Source organism: Lycorma delicatula, chromosome 10 (genome assembly GCF_047948215.1).
Source record: "Lycorma delicatula isolate Av1 chromosome 10, ASM4794821v1, whole genome shotgun sequence".
Classification (NCBI taxonomy): domain Eukaryota; kingdom Metazoa; phylum Arthropoda; class Insecta; order Hemiptera; family Fulgoridae; genus Lycorma; species Lycorma delicatula.
The window spans coordinates 83,671,842-83,695,235 of record NC_134464.1 but is presented as its reverse complement, the minus strand read 5'-3'; the positions used below and the strand labels follow the sequence as shown (position 1 = coordinate 83,695,235).

Sequence of the window (23,394 nt, the reverse complement as noted above, 5' to 3'; positions counted from 1 at the left end):
AATTTTTAATACAGCATTCAAAATCGTGTTGTACAAAAATGTTAACACATAGGTTTTTGTCGGTGAAGTTATGTCATCACTGAATATTTAGTGATGTTATTATTTATAACATATTATTATTATTATTATTATATCTAAGGATTGTGGGACGAAAATACAAAAATATATTCACTCTTTCGAACAGCAAAAGTATTTAAAAAATTGGCGCTGAAATAATAAATAAAATTTATAAAATAGGTTTCTCTTCTTCCTTTACAACGCTCTTCCTTTAATATTCATATTTAATTGAAAATTGTATCAGTTCTCTTAAATATATCAACACTAACTCGGACAAAAGAAACCAATAATTTACAACATATCAGTATTTAAAAATGTCAGAACACATACATTAATTAATTGTGACTTCTTTTCTAATATATTTTAACGTAAGTTTTATACAATTATATTTTAAAGATATTTCAAAACATATTAATAACATTAGAATGAGGAAAGATTAACGACAGTTAAGTCAGCAAATTTTATTTTGTTGTAAGCATAAATTTAATTTTCAGCTAGAAATTTTAAAATATTATATATACCATTACAAACATCCAATATTACTTAACAAATTTTATGCCTTAAATCTGTTTTTACAAAAATAAAATACGCTGACATAATTTGAAAGCTTATCTTGTTCATAATTCAATTTGTACGTCATCTAACTGGTATGAATATGTTTGTAGAATGTAAACGTTTAAAAAAAATTCTAGATTTAGCTTTGCTGTGGAATTTCAGTAGCATAATTCATCACCTGTTTTCACTTTTTATTTATTTTTATTTTTTGAAGTGTGATTACCATGATGATATATATTACAAAAATAAATAAAAATAATGTTTATGACATATGTATGAGGTCTGATTCTGTTTTAGATTCAAGTCGACCTACTAAGAAACAGTACTGTTTATAATATTCATTTAAAATAAATTATAATTTTAAGAGACTAATATAATTACGAAAGATAATCACTTCAGAAAGTTTTTTTTATGTGATAATTGAAATCGATTTAATTAAAGGACAACTGTCTACAACGATTATAATTAAATTACTATTTGCGATAAATTAAAAAAAAAAAAAAGAACGGGAAACCAAAGATGAAGTAGCAGGAACTGACGAATACCTAATAAAATTGAAGGTAGTTAGCAAATGTCCTTTTGTATTTATCATTACTAAAGTAAAAGGCCTGTAGTAGATAACTCGTCTAAAATTGGGAAAAGATAATATTTTTCAATTTTTATCAATTATTTTTTAAATAAAAATACTGAAATATTTTTTAATAAAAATATCGATCGCTAGAAACGGATTAAATTTAGATATCGATACCATATTCCATATTAGTAGATACCGCGTAAAATTATATATACTAGGTCATTAAAATATTGCTGGATAAGTGCAAATTAATTTTTTAACATTTACAGCACAAAGAAATTAAGAATAGATCTATGTTATAGTTCTAGTTAAGGTGTAATTTTTTACGTATCTTAATTTGCAACATATCTATTTTATCAAATATATTATTAAGTATTTTAATTAAATCTATAATGGTGCCTTGTATATTTTTAATTATTTATCATATATTCCTGTTTCAATTTTGAGTCTAACTTATGTACAATACGGTAATATATTTCACTACGTATCGTACGAAAATTTTTATTTTTTTTTAAAGAATTATCTTAAAAAAATATTTTTTAAATTCTACTTTATATAGAAGAACCAGCCGTTATATTTTAGTTCACAAATAATTAGACAATAGAACTAGCAGTAAAACATCATACCATAATTAATAATATTTTAATAATCTATACATAAACAACAGGTTATTTAAAAAAAAAATCATCGACAAATAAGTACGAATAATCGTTTAGTACAGACACAAACAAATACGAAGAACTTAATACAAGTACTGATACATTTATTTGTAAAAATTGATTTTTTATAGTTTGCTAGCTAATACTTTATATAAGAACAGGATTACTGTAGACTAACTTACCATCTACAAATCGTTATCAATTAATTTGGTATATGGAATATATTGCAGTTTTATTACACCCGACTTTCATGAGATCATGGTTGCTTTATAAGTTTAATATAATCAAAAATGTTAGAATAAGAATACCGAGGAAGGAAGAAACAGTTAAAATTTAACTGGTATAATTAATTTTTCAAACAGTCAGCCTTCCGCATGGAAAAGGAATCGGTTAAACCAGTAATTCCCAAGCTGTGCGCCACAGCCTCTTCACAGAGGCGTCACGAAATACTGCAGAAGCTTCATAATTAATTGAACCAAGACATTTATAATTATTAATTTAGCGTTAATAAAGTAAAAAAGTAATGAAGGTACAAGAGTTTTATTTTTATCTTTTACTTACTAGTAGTTATACTTTTATTTAGGGTAGGGCGCCATGGAAAAATTTTAATTGAAGAAGGGCGCCGCGACTCAGAAAAGTTTGGGAATCACTGGGTTAAAAGTTTTACATTACCCTCTCAACATACAAGTACAATTTTACATAAATAATATTATTTAATATAATCTTAAGGCTTGTTTTTACACTGAAAATTATGTATTCCTTATTATACTTCGTTATTTTTTCGGAGAAAATACTATACTAGTGTAAAATACTACGAAAATGTCGATTTTTATGAATTCATTCTTCATAGTGTTCTGCCATTAAGGCCGGTCCTGCACGGCTGCTGCTCTCCTCCTTGTTCTATCTTTTGCAAACTTCTTTGTTTCCGTTTATTTACCCTTTTCCATAACCCCAACCATCATTTGAAATCCCTTCCTTCTTCTTGGTTTCCTTACCACCAAGGATTCTATCGCATCCACTAATAAACATATTCTTCTCATAAGATGTCCTAGCCGGTTCCTTTTCTTATATTCAATCACATTTAGCATTTTATAGTCCTCTCAGATTCTCCTTAATACGTCTTCAATTATTACACTGTCTTGCCTTCTGACATTTATCATTCTGCGTCACATCCGTATTTCAAAAGCCTCAAAATTTATGAATAAATGTTTAAAAGTAATTTTTTGTTTCTTTACAGGTTTGTTTAGCAAGTATACTTTTAACAGGAACAGTGCTCTGTTATCCTGGTTATGAACACGGTGGAAGTTTTGGAGGTGGTTACGGAGGACATGCAGCAAGTTTAGGTAGTTTTGGAGGTGGACACGGTGGAGGTCATGGTGGATTTAGTTATATAGGTGGAGGTGGCCATGCTGGTGGATATGATGGAGGACATGGAGGTGGAGGAGACGGACATGGACACGGTCACGGTCATCACGTGGATTATTATGTCAGTATTGCTTAATTCAATTTAATAAATTAAGTAAAATTAATTTATATATAATTTATGAAATAAGATGTGGAAAAAATATATACATTTAAAAAAATGACATGCAAATGATGAGGGTTGGCTTTGACAATTCAAACTGCCATTCATATTACACATTCAAGAATTAATAATAGAAATTTATTTGTGTAATGTCGTCATAAGCGCAAAAAGATGTTAAAAGTGTTAGTAGTAAAAATATCAATTTGTAAATGATACGAACGATTAGTTACATATCATGGGAAGAGATTGATTGAATACGTACAAGTCTGTCAACCGAAATATTTTCAATGATTTACATTTCATTTTCTGCTCTTGATAAAAATGTTACAAATAATTTAAAAATAAATAAGTGAATGTGTTAGATACGAAGGGAATTACAAAAGTTCATTAACGTCAAAAACCTCTTAATAAGTTTTCAAAAAAATTGTCAAAATCAATTTTGATTTCCTTGTAAGATTATAAATTTCAAATCGCAAATTCTAAAAACATTTCATATGCTTTTGATACACCTGAAAATCGATATTTCCAAGTTATTTTATTTTTAATTTTGATGTACATGCTCTTTTTAGTAATTTAATTTAAAAAATATATACCCTTTTTTCAATTTTAATTTTTCAGTTTTGAAGTATAAAATAAATATTTTTGAAGGTTTGCTATAAGGAACTATTTAAAACCTTGATGGATACAACGTATAAGAAATTTAAAGATATTCTGATGTTGATGTAAAGCCTTATTTTTATGATTTATTAGATGATATGTGTAATTCTTTTAGTACGGTATTCGAAAAATAATAAATAATTAAAGGAAAGATTACGGGTGTGAGAGGAAGAAGGAATATTGGATGATTTCAAAGGGAGACAAAGATAACATAATTTAAAAGAAAAAGCTCAGGATAGACCATCATGAAGAATGCTGTTTCTTGATACCTGTCAATAGATGGTTCTACTAAGGAAGAAGAAGAATTAAAAATAATAAAAGTAAGAAACTATTTGGAACATTTAATCAGAAAAAATACAGAAAATTACGATCTATTTCAACTCATATTCTAGTGAAAAGTGGATGGAACAAAGGCTGATTTGGCGAAAGGATTTTTTAGCTGAAGAATTTGAGAGTGATTTTACAAGATGACTGAACATTTTCGTATTGCAAATAATAAAATTAATATTCCAATGAGAATCGATAGCTTCTGACAACTGATAGATAAATCATGTTAAGTGTTACTTGAACAAAATAATTTTTGATAGAAATACTAAACTGAAAGAAGTAGATGATTTAAAATTCAAAGTATAAGGTATACCTTTCAAAGAATGAATTTTTTTGAATAATATGTATAATTCAGCCGGTGATATTATCCAGTTTGCAGGATCCCTGAATCTGTAATTTAGTTTTCGTCGATTTTTTATTTGGAAATAAAGAAGGTTTTTTATTATAAACAATGCTATTTTACGATAACTTATACTTTTGGATTTGCTAATTAAATTTGTAGGTATTTCTTGAACGTATTATTACAAAGGACTCGTTTAGGATTTTCTGAAAACTAGAAAGTCCCTCTTTTGGTTTCAAACACAAGGATGATTTCTTTCATTAAAATATTTTTTAGAAGTTATCATTATATTTCCATAACATATTCTGAACTTAACTGAATATCCAAATTAATTTGTAATTATTAATATTTTTATTTAAATAACAAAATTACATTTTTTTGTTTTGTTTTACAGGCTGAACCGCATTATGCTTTTGAATACGAAGTGCATGATCCACATACTCATGATGTAAAATCACAACATGAAACTAGAAAAGGTGATGATGTTAAGGGATTTTATAAATTAGTCGAACCTGACGGTAGCGTACGAGAAGTACATTATACAGCAAGTAAAAAAGACGGATTTAATGCTATAGTTAAGAAACACGGACACAATGTACACCCTCAACATTACGGACATGGTCAAGGTGGTGGTCATGGAGGACATCATGACGTATATTAAAACGAAAACTAAAAATATTAATTGTAAACAACAACAAAAAAGAAGAAAAACAAAACAATTGTGATATATTTTTTTTACCGAATAGTTTAAGGTATTTCTCATAATTAGTGTATCATTTATATCATTAAATCATTTTAGGCTGTGTACAAATGATATATTAATTAAGATAAATATTGCTGATTATTAATTTTGAAACATAACAATTAACATCATGTTAACTATAGCGTATAATGTATATATTTGTATAAAACACGATGTAATATTTCTACGTCACAATCATTTCATTACAAAGGTTCACCCTAGTCTATAAATCATTATAATTCAATGTATCTTTTCATAAATTATCATTACTTATCACTGTTATAAATATTTACTTTTATATACAGTAAATTTTTGTAAAATAAATAAAGATTCGTGCGATTTTTTTATATAAATATATATTTTTTTAAACCATAAAATATATTTGTTCGTTTTTACACGAATACCCAAAAAGGAGTGTAATTCGGGTGTATGTATGTTCCACCGTAGCAGCTAAACGGCTGAACCGATTTAAATGTATGACCCCGCGTTGGAATGCTTACGTTACCGGAAATGATGTAGGTTTTAGATATATATATATATATACACATATTTAAATAAATTTAAAAACAAAATTATAATATATACAAAATTGTCAACCGCAAGCTCTTTAATTATCCTGTATTAGTAATTATCCTATATTAAAGAGCAATGTTTATTTTTTGTTGGCAGCCGAGTTTTTTAATTTTTAATATTTATCTATTGTTTGTTGAAGTTGAAGAGAAAAACCAAAATACACATACAAAGGCCATTCTGAATCGTACATTTACTTCTTTGAAACATAATTCTATTAACCCAGAACTATTCATTTAAATCTGGCTGTAAGACAATTACATAACTATGACAAAACAGAAATCTTAAAATCACTTATATTATAGCAAAATGATAATTACCCAGTGAAATTACTAGCTAATTAATCTCATCAAAAAGAGAATAGAATAAACGAAGGTGACTAAAATGGGTATTCAAAACAAAAAAAAAAAAAACGTATTGCAAATGATGTTTTACATTTTGTTGAAGAATTGAGTTAATTAGTTTAATTTTTATTAAGAATTAATAAAATTCTATCTTAATTATTATCTAAAGATAAATAATTTAGAATTATAATTGTTGGGTAAATATCGTTTCACCAATAACTAGTCGTATTTAATGAGAAAGCTCAACTTTTGTTACGAAATATTATTCACAAAGATAAAAATATCTCGTAAATAATAACAATATGATATTTTTCTTTTTCGGAATAGAATCATAAAATAAAAAAAACTGGCAAAATATTGCATGAATTTCCCGGCTATTCCGGTCCAGTCATACAATACCTTGCACAGCTTCTTATTTTGTATTTTTCTATTTTTAAAATTGTAAAATTTTCAAAAAAATTTTCATATTTAGATTAAGCTAAAAAAAATTGTCTCAGTATAATTTTCTCTAAATCTAATAATCCCTTTATATATACAAAAATAAAAAATAAAATTTCGGAAATTTTATTTTCGAAATTAAAACTGTAAATAAAACTGTAAATTTTAGATCTGGAGTTTGTAATTAAAAACATTGTTGACACTTTTTAATAGCTCTACATATGAAATATAAATTTCAATTATTTTTGAAAAAGATTTAAATCGAAGGGAGCAAAAAAAATATATATATCTCAATTTTAAGAGATGGGGGGCTGATTTTTTGAAAAACGTTTTTTTTATTATATATATATGCTTTGGTTAGGCAATAAATTTGCTTTAATAAAGTTTTTTTTCTAAAATTCCTTTGAAGAAAATCAAAATCGGATTTTTCGGGTTATCTTCCTTTACATAATTTACCTCCTTAAGGAATTTTCGAAAAATAAATAATATAATCAATGTCCCATATAGAAATAATTGAGCAAAATTTGAAGAGCGTGGTTTGCTCAATCCTGAGGTATAAGAACAAAAGCGTAAGACACACAAAGATATATACAAACATACACAATTTTTTTGGTCCACCTGAATGAACTATTTCGATCTTAAAAAATAAAGATTTGTAAAAAAAATCTGATGCCCCATTTTTGACATGATCATCATTTTTTTCGTCCTGTAATATTGTTTTTTACCGTAGCTATATTCACCGGGAAATTAAAATATAAAATTTATTAGATAATGTTTATTTGATATCTTTTACAACCTATTTTCGTTTTACTTTACATATAAAAACTTTATGTTTTAGGTGTTCCTTCTTCGTATGAGAAAATTACCATGTACTTTCCTCAATTCTAAAAAAATCAAGAAGAATACAAAGTGATTCAAAAAGGATTATACAATTTTAAAAACATATAAAAATTTATCGAGATAACTTACAGATTCAAGGTCTCATTTATAGAAAAGTGCATCAAGTTTGTCACTCAACATTCACTTTGGCTCGATATGGCTTCCATTTGCCAGCTAGTCCGGCGTTACCTCTGCAGTTGCGGCGTTAATTCGAAGTCTTAGCTCAACAAGATCAGTAGGTAAAGGCGATACAAAAACTCGAACTTTAATGAAAGCGCACAAAAAAAACAAGACTCTAATGGGATCAAATCGGGAATGAGGTGGCCATATACTGGACTTTCACGACCAATCCCACGACCTGGGACTGGAGATTCAAGAAATTTTCCAACTTCTAGGTAGTAGTGAGGTGTTTCCCGTCTTTCTGGTAGTAACAACGTCCATCTTGGTCATCATCGTCTAACTGAGGAATTAGAATATTTTGAAGCGTGTCCAGGTAAACGATACCATTTACGGTTGCCTGTTGGAAAAAGAACGGGCCGTACAGTCTTTGTTTGTTTGGGGCACAAAAACCATTGACCTTAAGACTATCACGAATATGCTGAAAGTTTCACGAGGGTTTTCGCTACCCCATCATATTTATCAGTCATGGGTGTTCACCTTCCCACTGATTTGAAACGTTCACTCATCACCAAAAATTACATTGTCTAAAACTGTATCGTTTGCTTCAATTCTATCCATCATTTCCACACAAAACTGCTGCCGAGCAACTTTCGTTATCACCTGTAATGTGTTGAACCACAGTTACTTTGTATGGTTTCAAGTGTAATCGTTTACTTATTTACATCGACGTGTGTCGAATTAATTACTTTTTTCAATTAACTACTGCTGATTTTCGTTTTTTATATTTTTGTTTCTTATAATTTACATGAAATCATGACCGACCCAGAACGGTCCGAGGGTGCAATTCGACCCGATGAGGAGGGATTGTTTCCAGTAGTGGGACGGCGATCCCTAAGGAGGGCAGCTTCTCGTTTCCAGGTGCAGGAAGTCCTCTCTCAGTGGCTGTGAAAGGCTAGCGGAAATGGTAATACAAGAAATTCGACGTGCAGATCGGCTGGTAACCAGGCGAAAAGAGAAGAGTGGAGAAGCGTCTGCTCGGCGACGTCATAGGGCTATCGACTCACCGGTTCTGGCCTCTGTAGGTGTCTCGGGTAGTGGGGTCCTTGAGAGAGATTTTCCGTCCCTACCAATGAAATTGGGTGACGACGTTGAAAACGATGGACTGAGACTTTTGAAGACAGTAGGGAAACGCAGGCTACCAGGCTCCGCCTGGGCGGAATCTTGCGTCCTTCCGAGGTAGTTTGAGGCGAAGGCACCCCTCGGAGCTGAGCTTATGCTTAATTGTGTGTCCAGCTTCGGGGGGTGGGGAAACTAGATGAAAAAAAGAATAAAAAACTGTAATCGTTTACGCAATACGCGCCAAACAGTCGTTTGTAGAATGCCAGTCTCACGTGACACACATTGAATTAATTTCTTCGAACTACGTGCAAATTTTTCTCTGAGTCGTTCAAGAGCAGTTTTAGGGACGCGTGGGCATCCTGGTGATATTCTATGTTTAACAGAACAACCTGTCACAACAAAGGTTTGGTGCCAAGAGTAAATTGTATGCCTACTAGGACTTTATATCTACCGTACTCTACGAAAATTACATTGAATTGCAGTTGCTGATTGCAAAACGTGAAGAAAAAAAAACATAAGTGAGCACGTTCCGCATCAGTAAATGTATCCATTTTTAATAACACTGGTGACAGTGTTGGTGGCTAAATTTGGGAGAAATAAAGTACCTGAGTCAGAACTTGATGTGTTTTCCAATGAAATGAGACCTCAACCGAATCTGTAAATTATTTACGTAAATATTTACATGTTTTTAAATTTGTGAAGTCTTTTTTGAATCGCCGGGTATTATCTCTTATCTAACCGTAATTTTATTGCCTGATTATAATATTTAATAATATAATATAAATGCAAGTAATAGAAATACATTTTTTTTAACTGCAAACCGTCTAAATTAAGGGTGCAATATGCTAAATCACTGCCTTCAAGATTTATGTGACTGAGGTATAGTCTATTATAAATACTTAACAACACAATGAAGAAAATTCCATAGCTTTGTTCGTATTTAGTATGCACAAAGAGTTAGCTATTTTAATCGTTTATTAAAATAAAATTGTAAAGAGAAAATGCTCAAACGCTTTAAACAATTTTTCAACGTTTTCTCTTTGCGATTTTATTTGTATATTTTATGAGCATTGTATTGTTTTCTCTTCTTTGTTTAATCTACAACCAAATCATATAAAAAATTTCATTTTTTTCAGTCCTTAACAATACTGTGATATTGTTAAAATCTTCACCCGATAAAGATTTTTTTCAGGTTTTATAACCTGAAAAATTTTCAGTAATATCTGATTATCTCATTGTAAAAAATAAAATTTTTATTGTATTATCATTATTTTTTTTTTATAATTAAATAATGTGATTAAAAATAAATATTAATAAAATTAAAAAATAATTATGAAACCTAATTTAATAAATAAATAATTTTAAGAATGCACGCAACTTTGCACGAAATAACACGAGGTAAAATATTTAAATTTTAACATGGTGGCTACGATCCAAGTAAATGCATTATTATTAATCAACTATAATGAAAAAAAAAAAAACAGAACACGGGTTATATTCTATTATTCAAAATTAATCCATTAAATAAATGGAAAAGATAAAAGTGTATGAGATTTCGTTTTGACGTACAACTTGAATATAGTGTAAAATAAACGCTAATTAAAGTATAAAAAATATTTTTAAATAAATTAATATTTGAATAAATTTAATCAGATAGAATTTTAGATAAAAATATAATAAAAAAACAAATTACATATCATTAGAATATTCCACACTACTATTATTTTTATTTTAACCAAAATAAAAAAAAAAAAAAACTATAATTCGCATAAAATTTCTACAGTAATTTAAAACAAGTTCATCCGCTGGAAAATATATATCGATTAGATCTTAAGAAAATACGTTTAAATAATACCTTTACGACAGAAATCATATTCCTACGAAGAAATGGTATTCTCACCTGTTAACAAAAAAAAGACAAATTATTTTAAATTACGAATAAAAATAATAATTACATTAAAATAGAAGATGTGTAACATAATGATAAAAATAACTAAATAAAATTTCCTTAAATTAAATATTATAAAGGCCCCAATATCACCTCACTCATTCTCTCTCTTACTCACCCTATCTCTCTCTCTTTCTTGTCCAAACTGATTTATTTATTCAAACTACTAACAGCTGATATATGGATGAAACTATTAGTGGATTGAAAAAATTGTGCGATCTGACAATTTTGTGTTCGTTTTCATTTCCTTCACTAATTGAAAAAAAAGTAAATTAATTCAAACAATTTATTTAATAATAAATGTTTTTCACACTAATTACATTAGAACATTTCAATCCATATTTAAAATTAAAATTTTTATTTTAAAAATATGATGTAGGACCCACATGACTTCCTTATACGCCTACTAAATTACATATACACATTTTTTTAAATGAAAAGTACATAAAATTTTATTTCATTAATAACTTTAGATAATTTTTCATACATTTATTTTTATTACTGAATTATTATTAATCGTATAGATTTTTTTACAATATGAGAGGTTAATAATTATTAATAAATTAATATATTTAAATTAAAAAAAAAAAAAGCTGATGGAGTCTGATTCGAATCTATATACCTTCTCCTTTTAAGATTCAAATATTTCATTAATTAAGATTTCATTGGGCTATATTTCAACTCTGAAAAAAAATGAAAATAAGTACCACTTATATTGTTGAAAAGCTCTCAATGAGAGCTTATTACTGCAGTTCAAAAAAAGTCCAGAATCCAAATTGATTTGGATTTTGGGCTTTATTAGACACTTTTGATTCAGTCGATTGTAATCAAAAGAGGAGGTGCAAAACTAGATGTTATAACAGTCCTAAATTCAAAATTTCAACATCCTACGGCTAATCGTTTTGAATTATGCGAGATATGAATTATATTTGAATTATGATATTTGAATTATGCGTACGTACAGACGTCACACCGAGACTAGCCAAAATGGGTTCAGGGACGGTCAAAATGGATATTACCGTTGAAATCTGAAGACTGAAATTTTTCGCGATCACAATACTTCTTTTACTTCGTACAAAAAAGTAAAAATTAAAAGTTAAAAATTCAGAAGGAAGTAAAAATGTACACACACAAACTGGCGTAAAAAACCATTAAAATGGCGTAAGTGACATAAGGCATTTGTCAAAATGAAACTATTAATTTTTCTTTTTGTTTTTTTCTTTTTTAATTATAAATAACTTTTGTTTTATTTCGGTTGAATTAATTTTCATTATCTTCAGTATCTGTATTCATATTTCTGTAAAATTTATTACAACCACTATTTTTCTTCAGCCGTATAACAGGGAAGCTAGTCCATTAAATTCAATATAAACTAATTAATTATTTATCAGACTCGCATTAAAAAAATCAATCATTTCATTATTATACGTATTTCGTTGAACAGTACTTATTTTATAAAGAAAATCTTATAGAAACAAGTAATAAATAAAAACCAAACAAATATCTGACAAATTCCCAAAATTGCAAGTAAAAATGATAAATAAATGATGTAAAACAATACACCCATTTTGATCGTTAACTTGTATTATCAATAGATCCAAATTAAAAAAAAAAAAAAATTATCTATACAACAATAACAGGCTGACGCCCAACAATAGTTACTGAAGGATAGGAATTAATTTTCTACAGCGAAAAAGCCGTTTCTGACCAGGACTCAAATACGGAACCTCCGAATAAAAGACAGAATTGCTATCATCCCACCAAGGAGATAGTCAAGTATAATACGAACAGAAATTAGAAAAAATTCTTTATACTCTTAAAAGAAAACTGATTAAAAAAAGAAAAAAGTTGTCAACAAAGTTGTAATGCTTTCCTAGCGTTGGTGTATACTGGAAAAATTTTATGTGAACATCACATAACTTCCTTGTCGGCCTATTAAATTACATTTACACATTTTTAAAGTACATAAAATTTTAGTTTACTAATAACTTCTGATATTTTTTCATATATTTTTTTTTTATTTTTATTGTTATTATTGAATTATAATTTATTGTAAAAACGTTTTTGCAATCACAGGTTAATAATTATTAATAAATCAATATATTTAAATTAAAAAAAAAAGTTAATGAAATCGGATTCGAACCGATGTGCCTTCTCCCTTGTAAGATTCAAATATTTCATTAATTAAAATGTTATTTGGCTTTAACTCTGGAACCAATGAAAATAAGTACCACATATGATATACAGTTGATAAGCTTTCAATGAGGGCTTATTACTGTAATTAAAAAAAAGTCCAGTCGATTGCAATCAAAAGGGGAGGTGCACAACTAGATGTTACAACAGTCCTAGAACCAAAATTTCAACATCCTACGGCTAATCGTTTTTGAGTTATGCGAGATACGTACGTATAGACGTCACGCCGAAACTAGTCAAAATGGATTCAGGGATGGTCAAATGGATATTCCATTTAAATCTGAATACCGAGATTTTTCGCCATCAAAATATTTCATTTACTTCGTACAAGGAAGTAAAAATATGATACAGGAAAAAAATTATCAAAGATTTCTCTTTTTGGGATAAGATGACACGCTCATTTTATCTTTTGTCAACTTCTGAGATTTTTTCAAAGGTTTTAGTAGTTCTTTTATCAAAATAATTAGATATTTGTTTAGTCAATCTAATTATCTTCCATTCTATACGAGTAGATATTACAAAAAAATCTTAGCCTTCTTTTCTTTATTGTTTGTTCTATTTTTTCTAGATTTTCATAAATTTCCATGTTACTTCTAAGTCTGCATTGTTATTCTTCTGTAATCATTGAGCCGTATATTTTCCTTAGGATTTCGTTTCTAATCTAAACATTTTTTTACCAAAGAAAATTTTTAAACATTCAGATCCAAGCATGGCTGGAGGTAGAATTACCGTCCGATTTTTAATTTTTTCGAAATAGATCTTTTGTTATAATTGTTACAGGTCTTGAAAATGTTTTCATCCATTTTTTTCTGTTTACATCAAATTGCTTCTGTATCTATTCCATTTTGGATTATTATTTCTCCTAAATACTTAAATTTATTGACTCTGTTAAGAACTGTTTTCTGAAATTTTAATTTAATTCGTTTAATTTTTAATTCGAGAATTAAAGAACCATTCTGTTTTTCAAACCAAATTTCTAGACCAATCCTATTTGCGAATTTTGCTAATTAAAGATTTTGTTTCTGGGTTCTTCTTTGATTTTTGCTAATACTACCAAAATCTTCTGCAAGCGCAAGAATATTTAAAGTTACTGTTTTTAACTCGTACTTTAATATTTTAGCGTTTAATTTTATTCTAGTTAAAAAAATAGCATTAATAAAAAAATAGAGGTTGTAAAAATCCTTATTACAGTGGAAAACATACACTAAAAATCAATGAAAGACATTTATACTCTTCTATAATGAGTAAATAACATCATTGTTAAATATAATACTAGAAAAACTTTTGAACATAGACAAAATCATGATGATAACTAATTTATCATGATTTATACTACGATTTTTACGTCTTAATTTATCATGATTTATGTACTAGCAGCTTATGTGAAATACTAATTAGTATCTGTGTGTTAATGAGCGCGCGTGCCCCCATAAAGGATTCATTACTAAATATGTATTCCATAAAAATTATAATTTATATTACAACAAAATATCATGTTGACAATTTATATTTCGTTTTATTACAGCAATATTGAAAACCAACATAAAAATTATTAAGATAAATAATTGTCAACAGTTAAATAAAAAATAATTTGTTTTTCGAATTGGCCACCTCTGTGATGCAATAAACAAAATCTCTTTTTTATTTTGAGGCTTTAATCTTCTGCCAGCTCTTGATCATCATTTTTCTTAAAATTTGTGTTCTTCGGTGATTCTCCTGTTGTTTCCTCATCCGTGTTGAGACACTTTAAATTACGTAATTTTCATTTTATTGAAAATTTCCCTATTAATTATTTCTTCTCTCATTTTGATTTCTTTGGAATCCTTTTCTATTTCTAGAAGGCAACTTTATGTTTGAGATTATCAAAGAAGTTGAACATTTTTCTTGTCAATTTATTCATTCTTTCTTTTTAGATGACCTTAAAACATTATTTTCCGTTTTTTTAATCTTCTATAAATTTTTATTATTTTCATACTTTGGGTCTGATTTTTTCTTAAGAGTTTTTGTTTCTTTTTCAAAATAATTTATAGTATTTGTTGATTATTTAATGTAAAAGTTTTTGCCGCGTAAAGACTTTCAGGTTTAATGACAGTGTTGTCCTTCCTAAATTTCATATTGTATGTGACTGATTATTTATAGTAAACATTTTCGGTTAGTTAGAAAGCCATTCCTATTTATTTGCTCGATTTTCTAAAGATTTTTTTTCGGTTCATTTTTCTGAATAACTTCGCCCAGATTTATAAATTTTTCGACGACTTTAATTTTCCCGAATTTTGTTTCTATTTCTCTTGGATGTTACTTTATATTTGTCATTACTTCGGTTTTTTAAAAGAAATTTGCAATCTAGTTCGGCTTACAAGAAAGACTCTTATTATGCTTCCGTAGTCGTTTTTAACAAATTATATTTAAAAACTTTCTGATCTCTTCATTTAAAACATCTTAAATTTTGTTTGTTTGTAAAAACAATATTATTTTGTCGATGAATTTTCATACAATACTAAGGACCGTACTCCACAGGGTATAAGAAAACGGCCTCATTCCGTATCAAACGAACCACCGTGAAGAGGCGGTACGAGAGTCAAAAAATGACACACCAGGCTTAGGAGCCTCTATATTGCGTAACCTATAAATGGAAACCGCACAAAAATTCCGGCCGCGAAAGAGACCGTTTTCGCAATTAAATTTTGTTAAAACTATAAAAAGCTAGACATCACCCCACACCGTCCCACGAAGAGACCACAATTTCATTTAGTCAGCATATGAGACTTCCTCCGGAGAACGGGGCGCATTTCTCCCTCCAAATAACTAGGGCTCCGGTAGGCGCACTCCTGCTAGCCCATAGGTGCTGGTACCGAAAGTACTTCAGCGGATGGACTGAAGGGGAATCACGCCGGGATTACTAGGCTCAAAAGCTTAGTCTATCACGGCCAGAACCGGTAAATAAATTACACCATGGTCCATACTGATAGGAACGCAAATTGCCAAATCCGTCCATAAATAAAACTTAAAATTTATAAACGCCACTAAATAACCGATGAAATCCGCCCGATAATAGAAAGATACAGCAGCAAGGGACATTGTCCAGGCTCAGCTATCTGTAGGGAGAAATATTGAAATTCCCGCCATTCTTGCGTTCCGTTCCGTTCCCCCATACAATTCTAATTATAAAATAAATCTGAATATTCTTAATCTCCATTAAACGTTTTTATAAATATACTCAAATAAATTTCTTTATCGACTTCTGAATTGTAATTAATTTGTTAGTAATTTTGTATATTTAGTTTTACGATAATAATACAAATTGATATTTTATAGATAATGACATTTAATTTAGTAAATCATACTTATCACAAACTGAAGAAGTCGATATTGACACTTAAAATATTCGATATAGCCAATGACATTTAAAGGGCAATCGTAAGCGGCAAGAGATTAAAAAAATCGTTTTTTTGAATTCCTTCTCACTTTATTTTTCAATATTTTCTGAGTTATTTGATATAAAATACATAACTGACAAATTTTCCAATAAAACTATTCTTATTCGCAAAACTTTTCTCCCAATGTCTGTCCTTTAAGCTATAAAGACAATATTTAAAATTTTATGTGATGAAGGTTTGCTGAAAAAATGTCACATACCTCCATGGACAGACGAACAATTCCGAGTCTCTCAGTCACATAATCTGGAACCGGTTGTTAAAAAATATTTTTGTGGTAAAGGAAAAGGTTGATTTTGAATACATGATACGGTGTCAACATTTAATAATGGAAACATTAGCAAATGTGAAGTTCTACAGCATCTTGGAATATATCCGGTTCTTAACACCGTAAAAAGTTTAAAAAAGATTGATGAGAAACGGGTAACCTAGGCGAAAAAAACAGTTCAACAAATGCAGAAAAAAGGCAAAACAGACAAGCAGAAATAAAAAACTAAATCTAGATCAGGAATCTAACACTGAAAACCTAGATTATGAAGCCAGGAAATTTTTAAATAGGTAACTTAAAATAACTCCTTTATGCAATTTTTAAATCCCGTTATCCAAAAATCATATTTTTCTACATTTATCTTAGGAACCAGTGAAAATAACTTGAATTTTTTTGTCATAATTCTTTGTGTGTATATATATATATCTTTCAATACATCTAGAATTATGAAAATATGTGAACAATAAAAAAAAATTCTTAAAAAATTGAAAAAATAAAATTATTATTATAATTATTAATTTATATTTCATAATGGAAGTGGTTTATAGTTATAATTCTAAATATTTACTCAGAATACAAAGCATCCATAAAAAATTTAAAGCCTGTAGCATTAATAGTTCCTGAGATAATGGGTTTTCAATACAAGGATAGGCGGTTACGACTGCCCTTTATAAAGGGTAGTCATAAGGGACGCCTACCCTTTAGTCCTATCCTTTATCTTATGTAAGAACAGTTTTACTGAAAAATTTGAGCGTCGTTGTTTGGAAAATAGCTGACTTTTTTTAATTTTATTTCTTAATATAGAGTTATGAATCTTATAACAAATGACTCAGAAAATACTGAAAAATAAACTGAGAAGAAATTCATAAAAACAATTTTTTTGACTTACCGGTTATTGACTACTCGTTTAGCAGAATAAGCGTTTTGTGTATTTATATATTTTTTTATTTATGATTTATGAAGGAATGAGATTTGTGAGGTTTGAACTGTCGTAAACATTCCCGGTTTGATAAGAAAATTAAACCTAAAATTTCGAAATGATTGATACCGTAGTTTTCGGGGTTTTCGGGAACAAACGAAAACGACGTCTCTTACTGCAGTAGTGACATTAATTTTTTAAATGAAAATGATTAAAAAATCAAGTATTATAATAGTCTCTTTATATATTTTAGGATAAGTTGGAAGTTTACTTGATAACATAAAAAAAAATTACAAGATTATTTATCCCAAGCCACATTTCTGTTAAAATATTAAACTTCCTAATCATTCCTGATATTAATTTTAAAAAAAACTCAATGGGAGTACTTGTTTACTTTACATAAATTACATACCCGAGTAAATCGTGCAAATGGGATTTTTTTGAATGTACGTAATATTTAATGATTATTCTTTCAGGAAATAGTTTTTGTTAAAAAAATCTGATTTGTTTGTTTTGATAAGAAAAATAAGAATACATGAATATGTAAGTAACATTACAATCAAAACTGGCGAAAGATCAGCATTAAAAAAAGGAAATTATATTAATTAGGCCACATAATGCGGAACACACAGTGTAATTTATTAGTTCTTGTAAATTATCCTGCACGAGAACATGATTGGATACCGAGATTAGAAGGACATTCTGACTTAAAATTCTAAAAATGTTGGTTTTTGATGTTAGCAATTTAACTTTTTTTTAACATAGGGACAGACTATAAATAAACATCACAACTCTAAAAGCAAGCAACTACTATAATTCAGACCTAAATAGAAACATCAAAACCACAAGACAGTTTAGGAAAGATAATGTAAAACAAAAAATCAATGTTCCATTTTATGTTGTGAAACACAGCAGAATAGGTTTTTTTACATAAACAAAAAATAAAACATACTATTTAACTTATAACATTCTAACGGTTTTCAAACTCCCCGCGGTCCCATATATCATCATAACAATAGTTATTCACTATCGCTATCTGCAGGAATGTTTCAAAAGCAGCAACTAGGACAAATTATTAACAGTAATTTAACCTCTATATATTACGTTAAAATAAGTTTATTTAATACTTTATTAACTTGCTTTACTTTTTATAAATCCAGTACAATATTTTATTATTATTAGCATTATCATCTAATAAAATATAAATCAAAGAATATTTTGAAAGCGTAATAAAATTCGATATATTAAGAAATAAAAATGAAAATCTAAAAATAATCCCTTCGGCACGTCGGAAAGCGGTGATAGATTTCACTGCTAAGCAAGAAATAAAAACGTTTCCACCTTAAAGTTAAGAAAAAGTTCAAATTTACTAAATACGACAATGGTTGCATGTGAAAAATGTTTCACATGTTTAGCATACGACAAGCCATATCTTACAATTCCAGAAAGATTTTGGTCATCTCTTGGCGTAAGGGTTGGTCATATCCAAAATTGTTTCAGAAAAAAGTTTTAGGTAATTATTTAGAGGACTAATGAATACTTTAAACCGATTCGATACTGTGCCTATCACGGGAATTATGATTTTTTTGTCTTCGAAATCCCATTTTTTCCTCCCCCTGGGGCAATGATTGGTAATATAAAAAAAAATTACTTGGACAAGTTTTAGGCCCTTATCCAAAGAATAGTAGGAACTTTAAACAAATTCGATATTTTACTTAATAAGAAAGTTAATACATATATATATTTTTTTAAAAAAGCTCCCGCATTCACCCCCCCCCCCCTCGTGGTCACATTTTTCTCATTAACAAACTCGAAATTTTGGGTCGTTATATTTTATGTATCAATTTGAAAGTGCCGTAATTTTGGGGTCTGGAGGATGTGAAACGCGAAGATATATCGAAATTTTTCGGAAGTCGAATCATGGTACCCATAATAATAGGTAGCTTTCTTATGAAATCTACCTAAAACAACTGAAATTATACTAAATTTTATGATAATGGAAATTTTACATTCGAAGTCGGTCAGTCAGATGAGACAATTATTACAGAACCTTTTTTAAATTATCAATACAAAATAAAAAAAAAAATATTGTTTTAAAATTTAATAGCAAAGGTCTAATATGTTGAAACTTTTCCAGGGAAAATTATTGTAAACTTAATATTAAAACCACGGATTTATTTTTAACATTACACATATTTTAAAATCAAAAAATTTATACTGGGTGTTTGTTTTAAAACACAACCCTAGAAAAATACTTTTTAAGAAAAATTGATACAATAATTTCCAATGAAGAAATTGGCAGCACTTACCAATTGTTTTATAATCAGCTGATATAATTTTCAATTTTTTTTTTTTTTTTTTTTTTGAGAAATTTAGTTATTTTTGGTTATTCGTGTTTTTATTAAGAAGAAATAGTTTTAAACATGGAAGAAAGAATTTTATCGTGGAAAATTATTTAACAACTAAAATTTTTGTTTTGTGTCAAGAAGCTTTCAATTAATGTAGTTCCCGGGTAAGAATGTACCAAATAAATATTCAATTCGTCGTTTGATAAAGAAATACAGAGAGACTAGTTCTGTTTGCAATCAGTACTTAATAACGAAACAATGAAAGATGTTAGGGTAATCTTTTTAAACTCACCTAACAAATCATTACGAAAACTTTCACTACAAAAAGGAATATCTTCGTATAGTGTCTTTAAAGCTACCCGTCTATTTAATTTAAAGCCATACCGAATTCACTTACCAAATGAATTAAACAAAGTTGATTATGCTGCTAGGCTCCACTACTGTCAATGATTTAATCAGTTTGTTTTGAAGAGCATTAAAGTGTTGCATGTATATTTTACAGATGATGCTTGGTTACATAACCACTCATAACTTGGTAACGTAACCATTCATAAGTGGTTACGTTAATAGCCGGAATGATCGCTAGTGGAGCTCCAACAATCCTCACATAGTCCATTCACCACCTCTAAACTTATAGAAAATTGTTGAGTGGTGTGCAATTTCCACGCGAATAATAATTGGCCTCATTTTCTTTGAAAAGACTTAATGCAAACCTCTACCAAGAAATAGTAACTTAATTTATTGCAAATTTATAATTAAATGAAAGAGATTTGTAGTTGCAACATGATGGCGCTACATGTCACACGGAAAGAGCAACAATGAACCTTTTAAAGATTTCTTTGTTGGAGGAGTAATATCAACTGGCTTATGGCCAGCTTGTTCACCTGATCTTTTTCTGTGGAAACTGAAAGCCACGTAACTTAAGAATTACGCGAAATTGGAAAAACTTTGCACGGAGTATTAAAAAGAGGGTAAAGGCTTGCATTCATGAAAATGATGGACACTTTCAACATTTGTTATAAAAAAATTTAATCTCAATATTGTTTTGTACAAATAACTGTAATATTTATAACTTTATCGCAGTAAATATAACACATTATTTTTCTTTGAATGATTTTATTTTTTTGGTTGCGTTTTAAAATAAACACTTCGTATTTATCTATTTTTTAATTAAATATAAAACAGGATTCACTAATAACAGATGATAATAATGATTTTTTTTTTTAATGTTTAGAAACGAATTTTTCACAAGGAACTATGGTACTATGTACAAACGTGTATAATGTAATCTGCGTGATAAGAAATCTTAAAATTTTCATCCGGAAGTCCCAGGTTCGAATCTCTTTCAAGGATGGCATTTTTAATACGTTACAAACTTCTGTCTTCATATTTTCACGTATAAGCTTCTCTATAAGCATCTGTGGTGAATTAATTCATCAGTCATAAAGAAAAAAGAAAATTATCTAGAACCATTTACATTACGTAAAATTTTAAAAGTAGAGATGCATTTGATTATTAAAAAAATTTTTTATCAACGATTACCAAACAATTCGCAAAAATAAATATGTAAATATCAAAATAAAACCACTATATATGTATGTTAAGTCCTCAACGGAAAAGATGCAATCTGTTACGACACAAGTCACTCCCAAAACTAATATAACCATTCTTAAAATAACAAGCATCTTATGCCAGGTCTTACAAAGAGATGAATCAATAAATGCTTTCCCATTATTCTCTTCACTGAGAAAACATACCAACCAAAACGCAGATGATGTTAAGATGTAAAAATTTACATCATCATTCATCATTATTCTAAGGGAAAGCAACATTGTTCTTGTATATTATGTTTTATATACGCAAAGAAATACTATACCCCAAGAAATACTGAGATTTATAATTAAAGAAAGGGCATTAAAAGAACATTTTCTGCTGCCCTTGTCCAAGGAACAACACATGTTTAATAAAAGAATTAAAAAAATATTAACAAATTAAAATAAATAAGGAGAATAAAGGGAAAATACAATTAAAAATAATATAATAATAATAATAATTAAACAAATTTTTTAACTATGCAAGCACATTGCGAATACTCCAGAAGATAAATTAATTTCTTCAGATATAGCTTTATCATTTTCTATTTGTTTAAAAATACCTGGTGCCTTACTTTATTTGTGGAGTTTAGGCAGTATACTGAATACAGCTTAAAGCTTTTGCTTTCCTCTAGGATAATGTTAACGAGATTGTATTATTTACTTATTTATTAGACTGGTATCCAGTAGAAGTTACTGATGGATGATAAAGAATGATGTAGCTTATACTGAATATTGTAGGACTCGAATCTTCCAGATGAAAACCAGAGCTAGCTGCCACTATGATACGAATAACGGTGAAGTGGTAGTTTTTTAATTTAAGAGTAAAATATGTTTTAGTTAATTCTATTACAAATACTAACAAAGATTATTTAGTAGTCAAAATGGACAAAATTGTTCTAAACATTTAAACAATTTTATTTTTATTTTTTTAATTACTTTATTCCATTAATTAATTATTATTATGCTTTGTTATAATTGTCTAATTAGATCTTGTTAACAATAAAGTTAAACATATCTCCCAACAGATTGATATTTTTAAAAAGTAAAAGAAAAAACTCTGATGTGGAACCACATGACTTCCTTTTTCGACTATTAATTAACACATACACATTTTTTAAAAAAACAAAAAAATTTATTTCACTAATAACTATTGAATTTTTTATTGTTATTATTGAATATTATTTATTGTAAAACTTTTTTTACAATCAGAGGTTAATAATTATTAATAAATAAATATATTTAAATTAAAAAAAAAACTTAAAAAAAGACATGAAATAGGATTTGAAAGGATGTGCCTTCATTTTTTAACATCCAAATATTTCATAAATTAAAATTTTATTTGGCTATAACTCTGGAACCAATGAAAATAAGTACTGTTTATGATGATCGTTGAAAAGGTCTCAATGAGAGCTTATTATTTCAGTTAAGAAAAAGTCCAAAATCCAAATGTTTTTGGATTTTGGGGACACTTTTGGTCCAGTTGATTGCAATCAAAAGGGGAGGTGCACAACTATATGTTACAACAGTCCTAAATCCAAGAACATTCTACGGTTAATCTGTTTTGATTTATGCCATACATACGTACGATGTCACGCCGAAATTAATCAAAATGAATTCAGGGATAGTCAAAATGTATATTTCGGTTAAAATCTGAAAATCGAAATTTTTCCAATTACAATACTTTCATTACTTTGTACAAGGAAGTAATAAAAGTTTCACGTCAGTATAAACTATTTTATAGTGCAATAGTAATATCGGTATTTATAATAGTTGAAATTATAAG

General features: G+C 28.4%; 2 protein-coding genes across 2 annotated transcripts in view; one reads left to right on the top strand and one right to left on the bottom strand.

The window, feature by feature from the left end:
• Positions 1 to 23,394, bottom strand: part of Lmpt (four and a half LIM domains protein limpet) — a 913,540-nt gene that overhangs the window by 554,908 nt on the left and 335,238 nt on the right. The window lies entirely within an intron of this gene.
• LOC142331616 (uncharacterized) overlaps positions 1 to 23,394 on the top strand; it is a 50,955-nt gene that overhangs the window by 8,481 nt on the left and 19,080 nt on the right. Inside the window, exons 2-3 of the mRNA XM_075377646.1 lie at positions 3,083 to 3,331; positions 5,089 to 5,352. Coding sequence (XP_075233761.1) covers positions 3,083 to 3,331; positions 5,089 to 5,352 — 513 coding nt within the window. The remainder of the gene's footprint in view (positions 1 to 3,082; positions 3,332 to 5,088; positions 5,353 to 23,394) is intronic.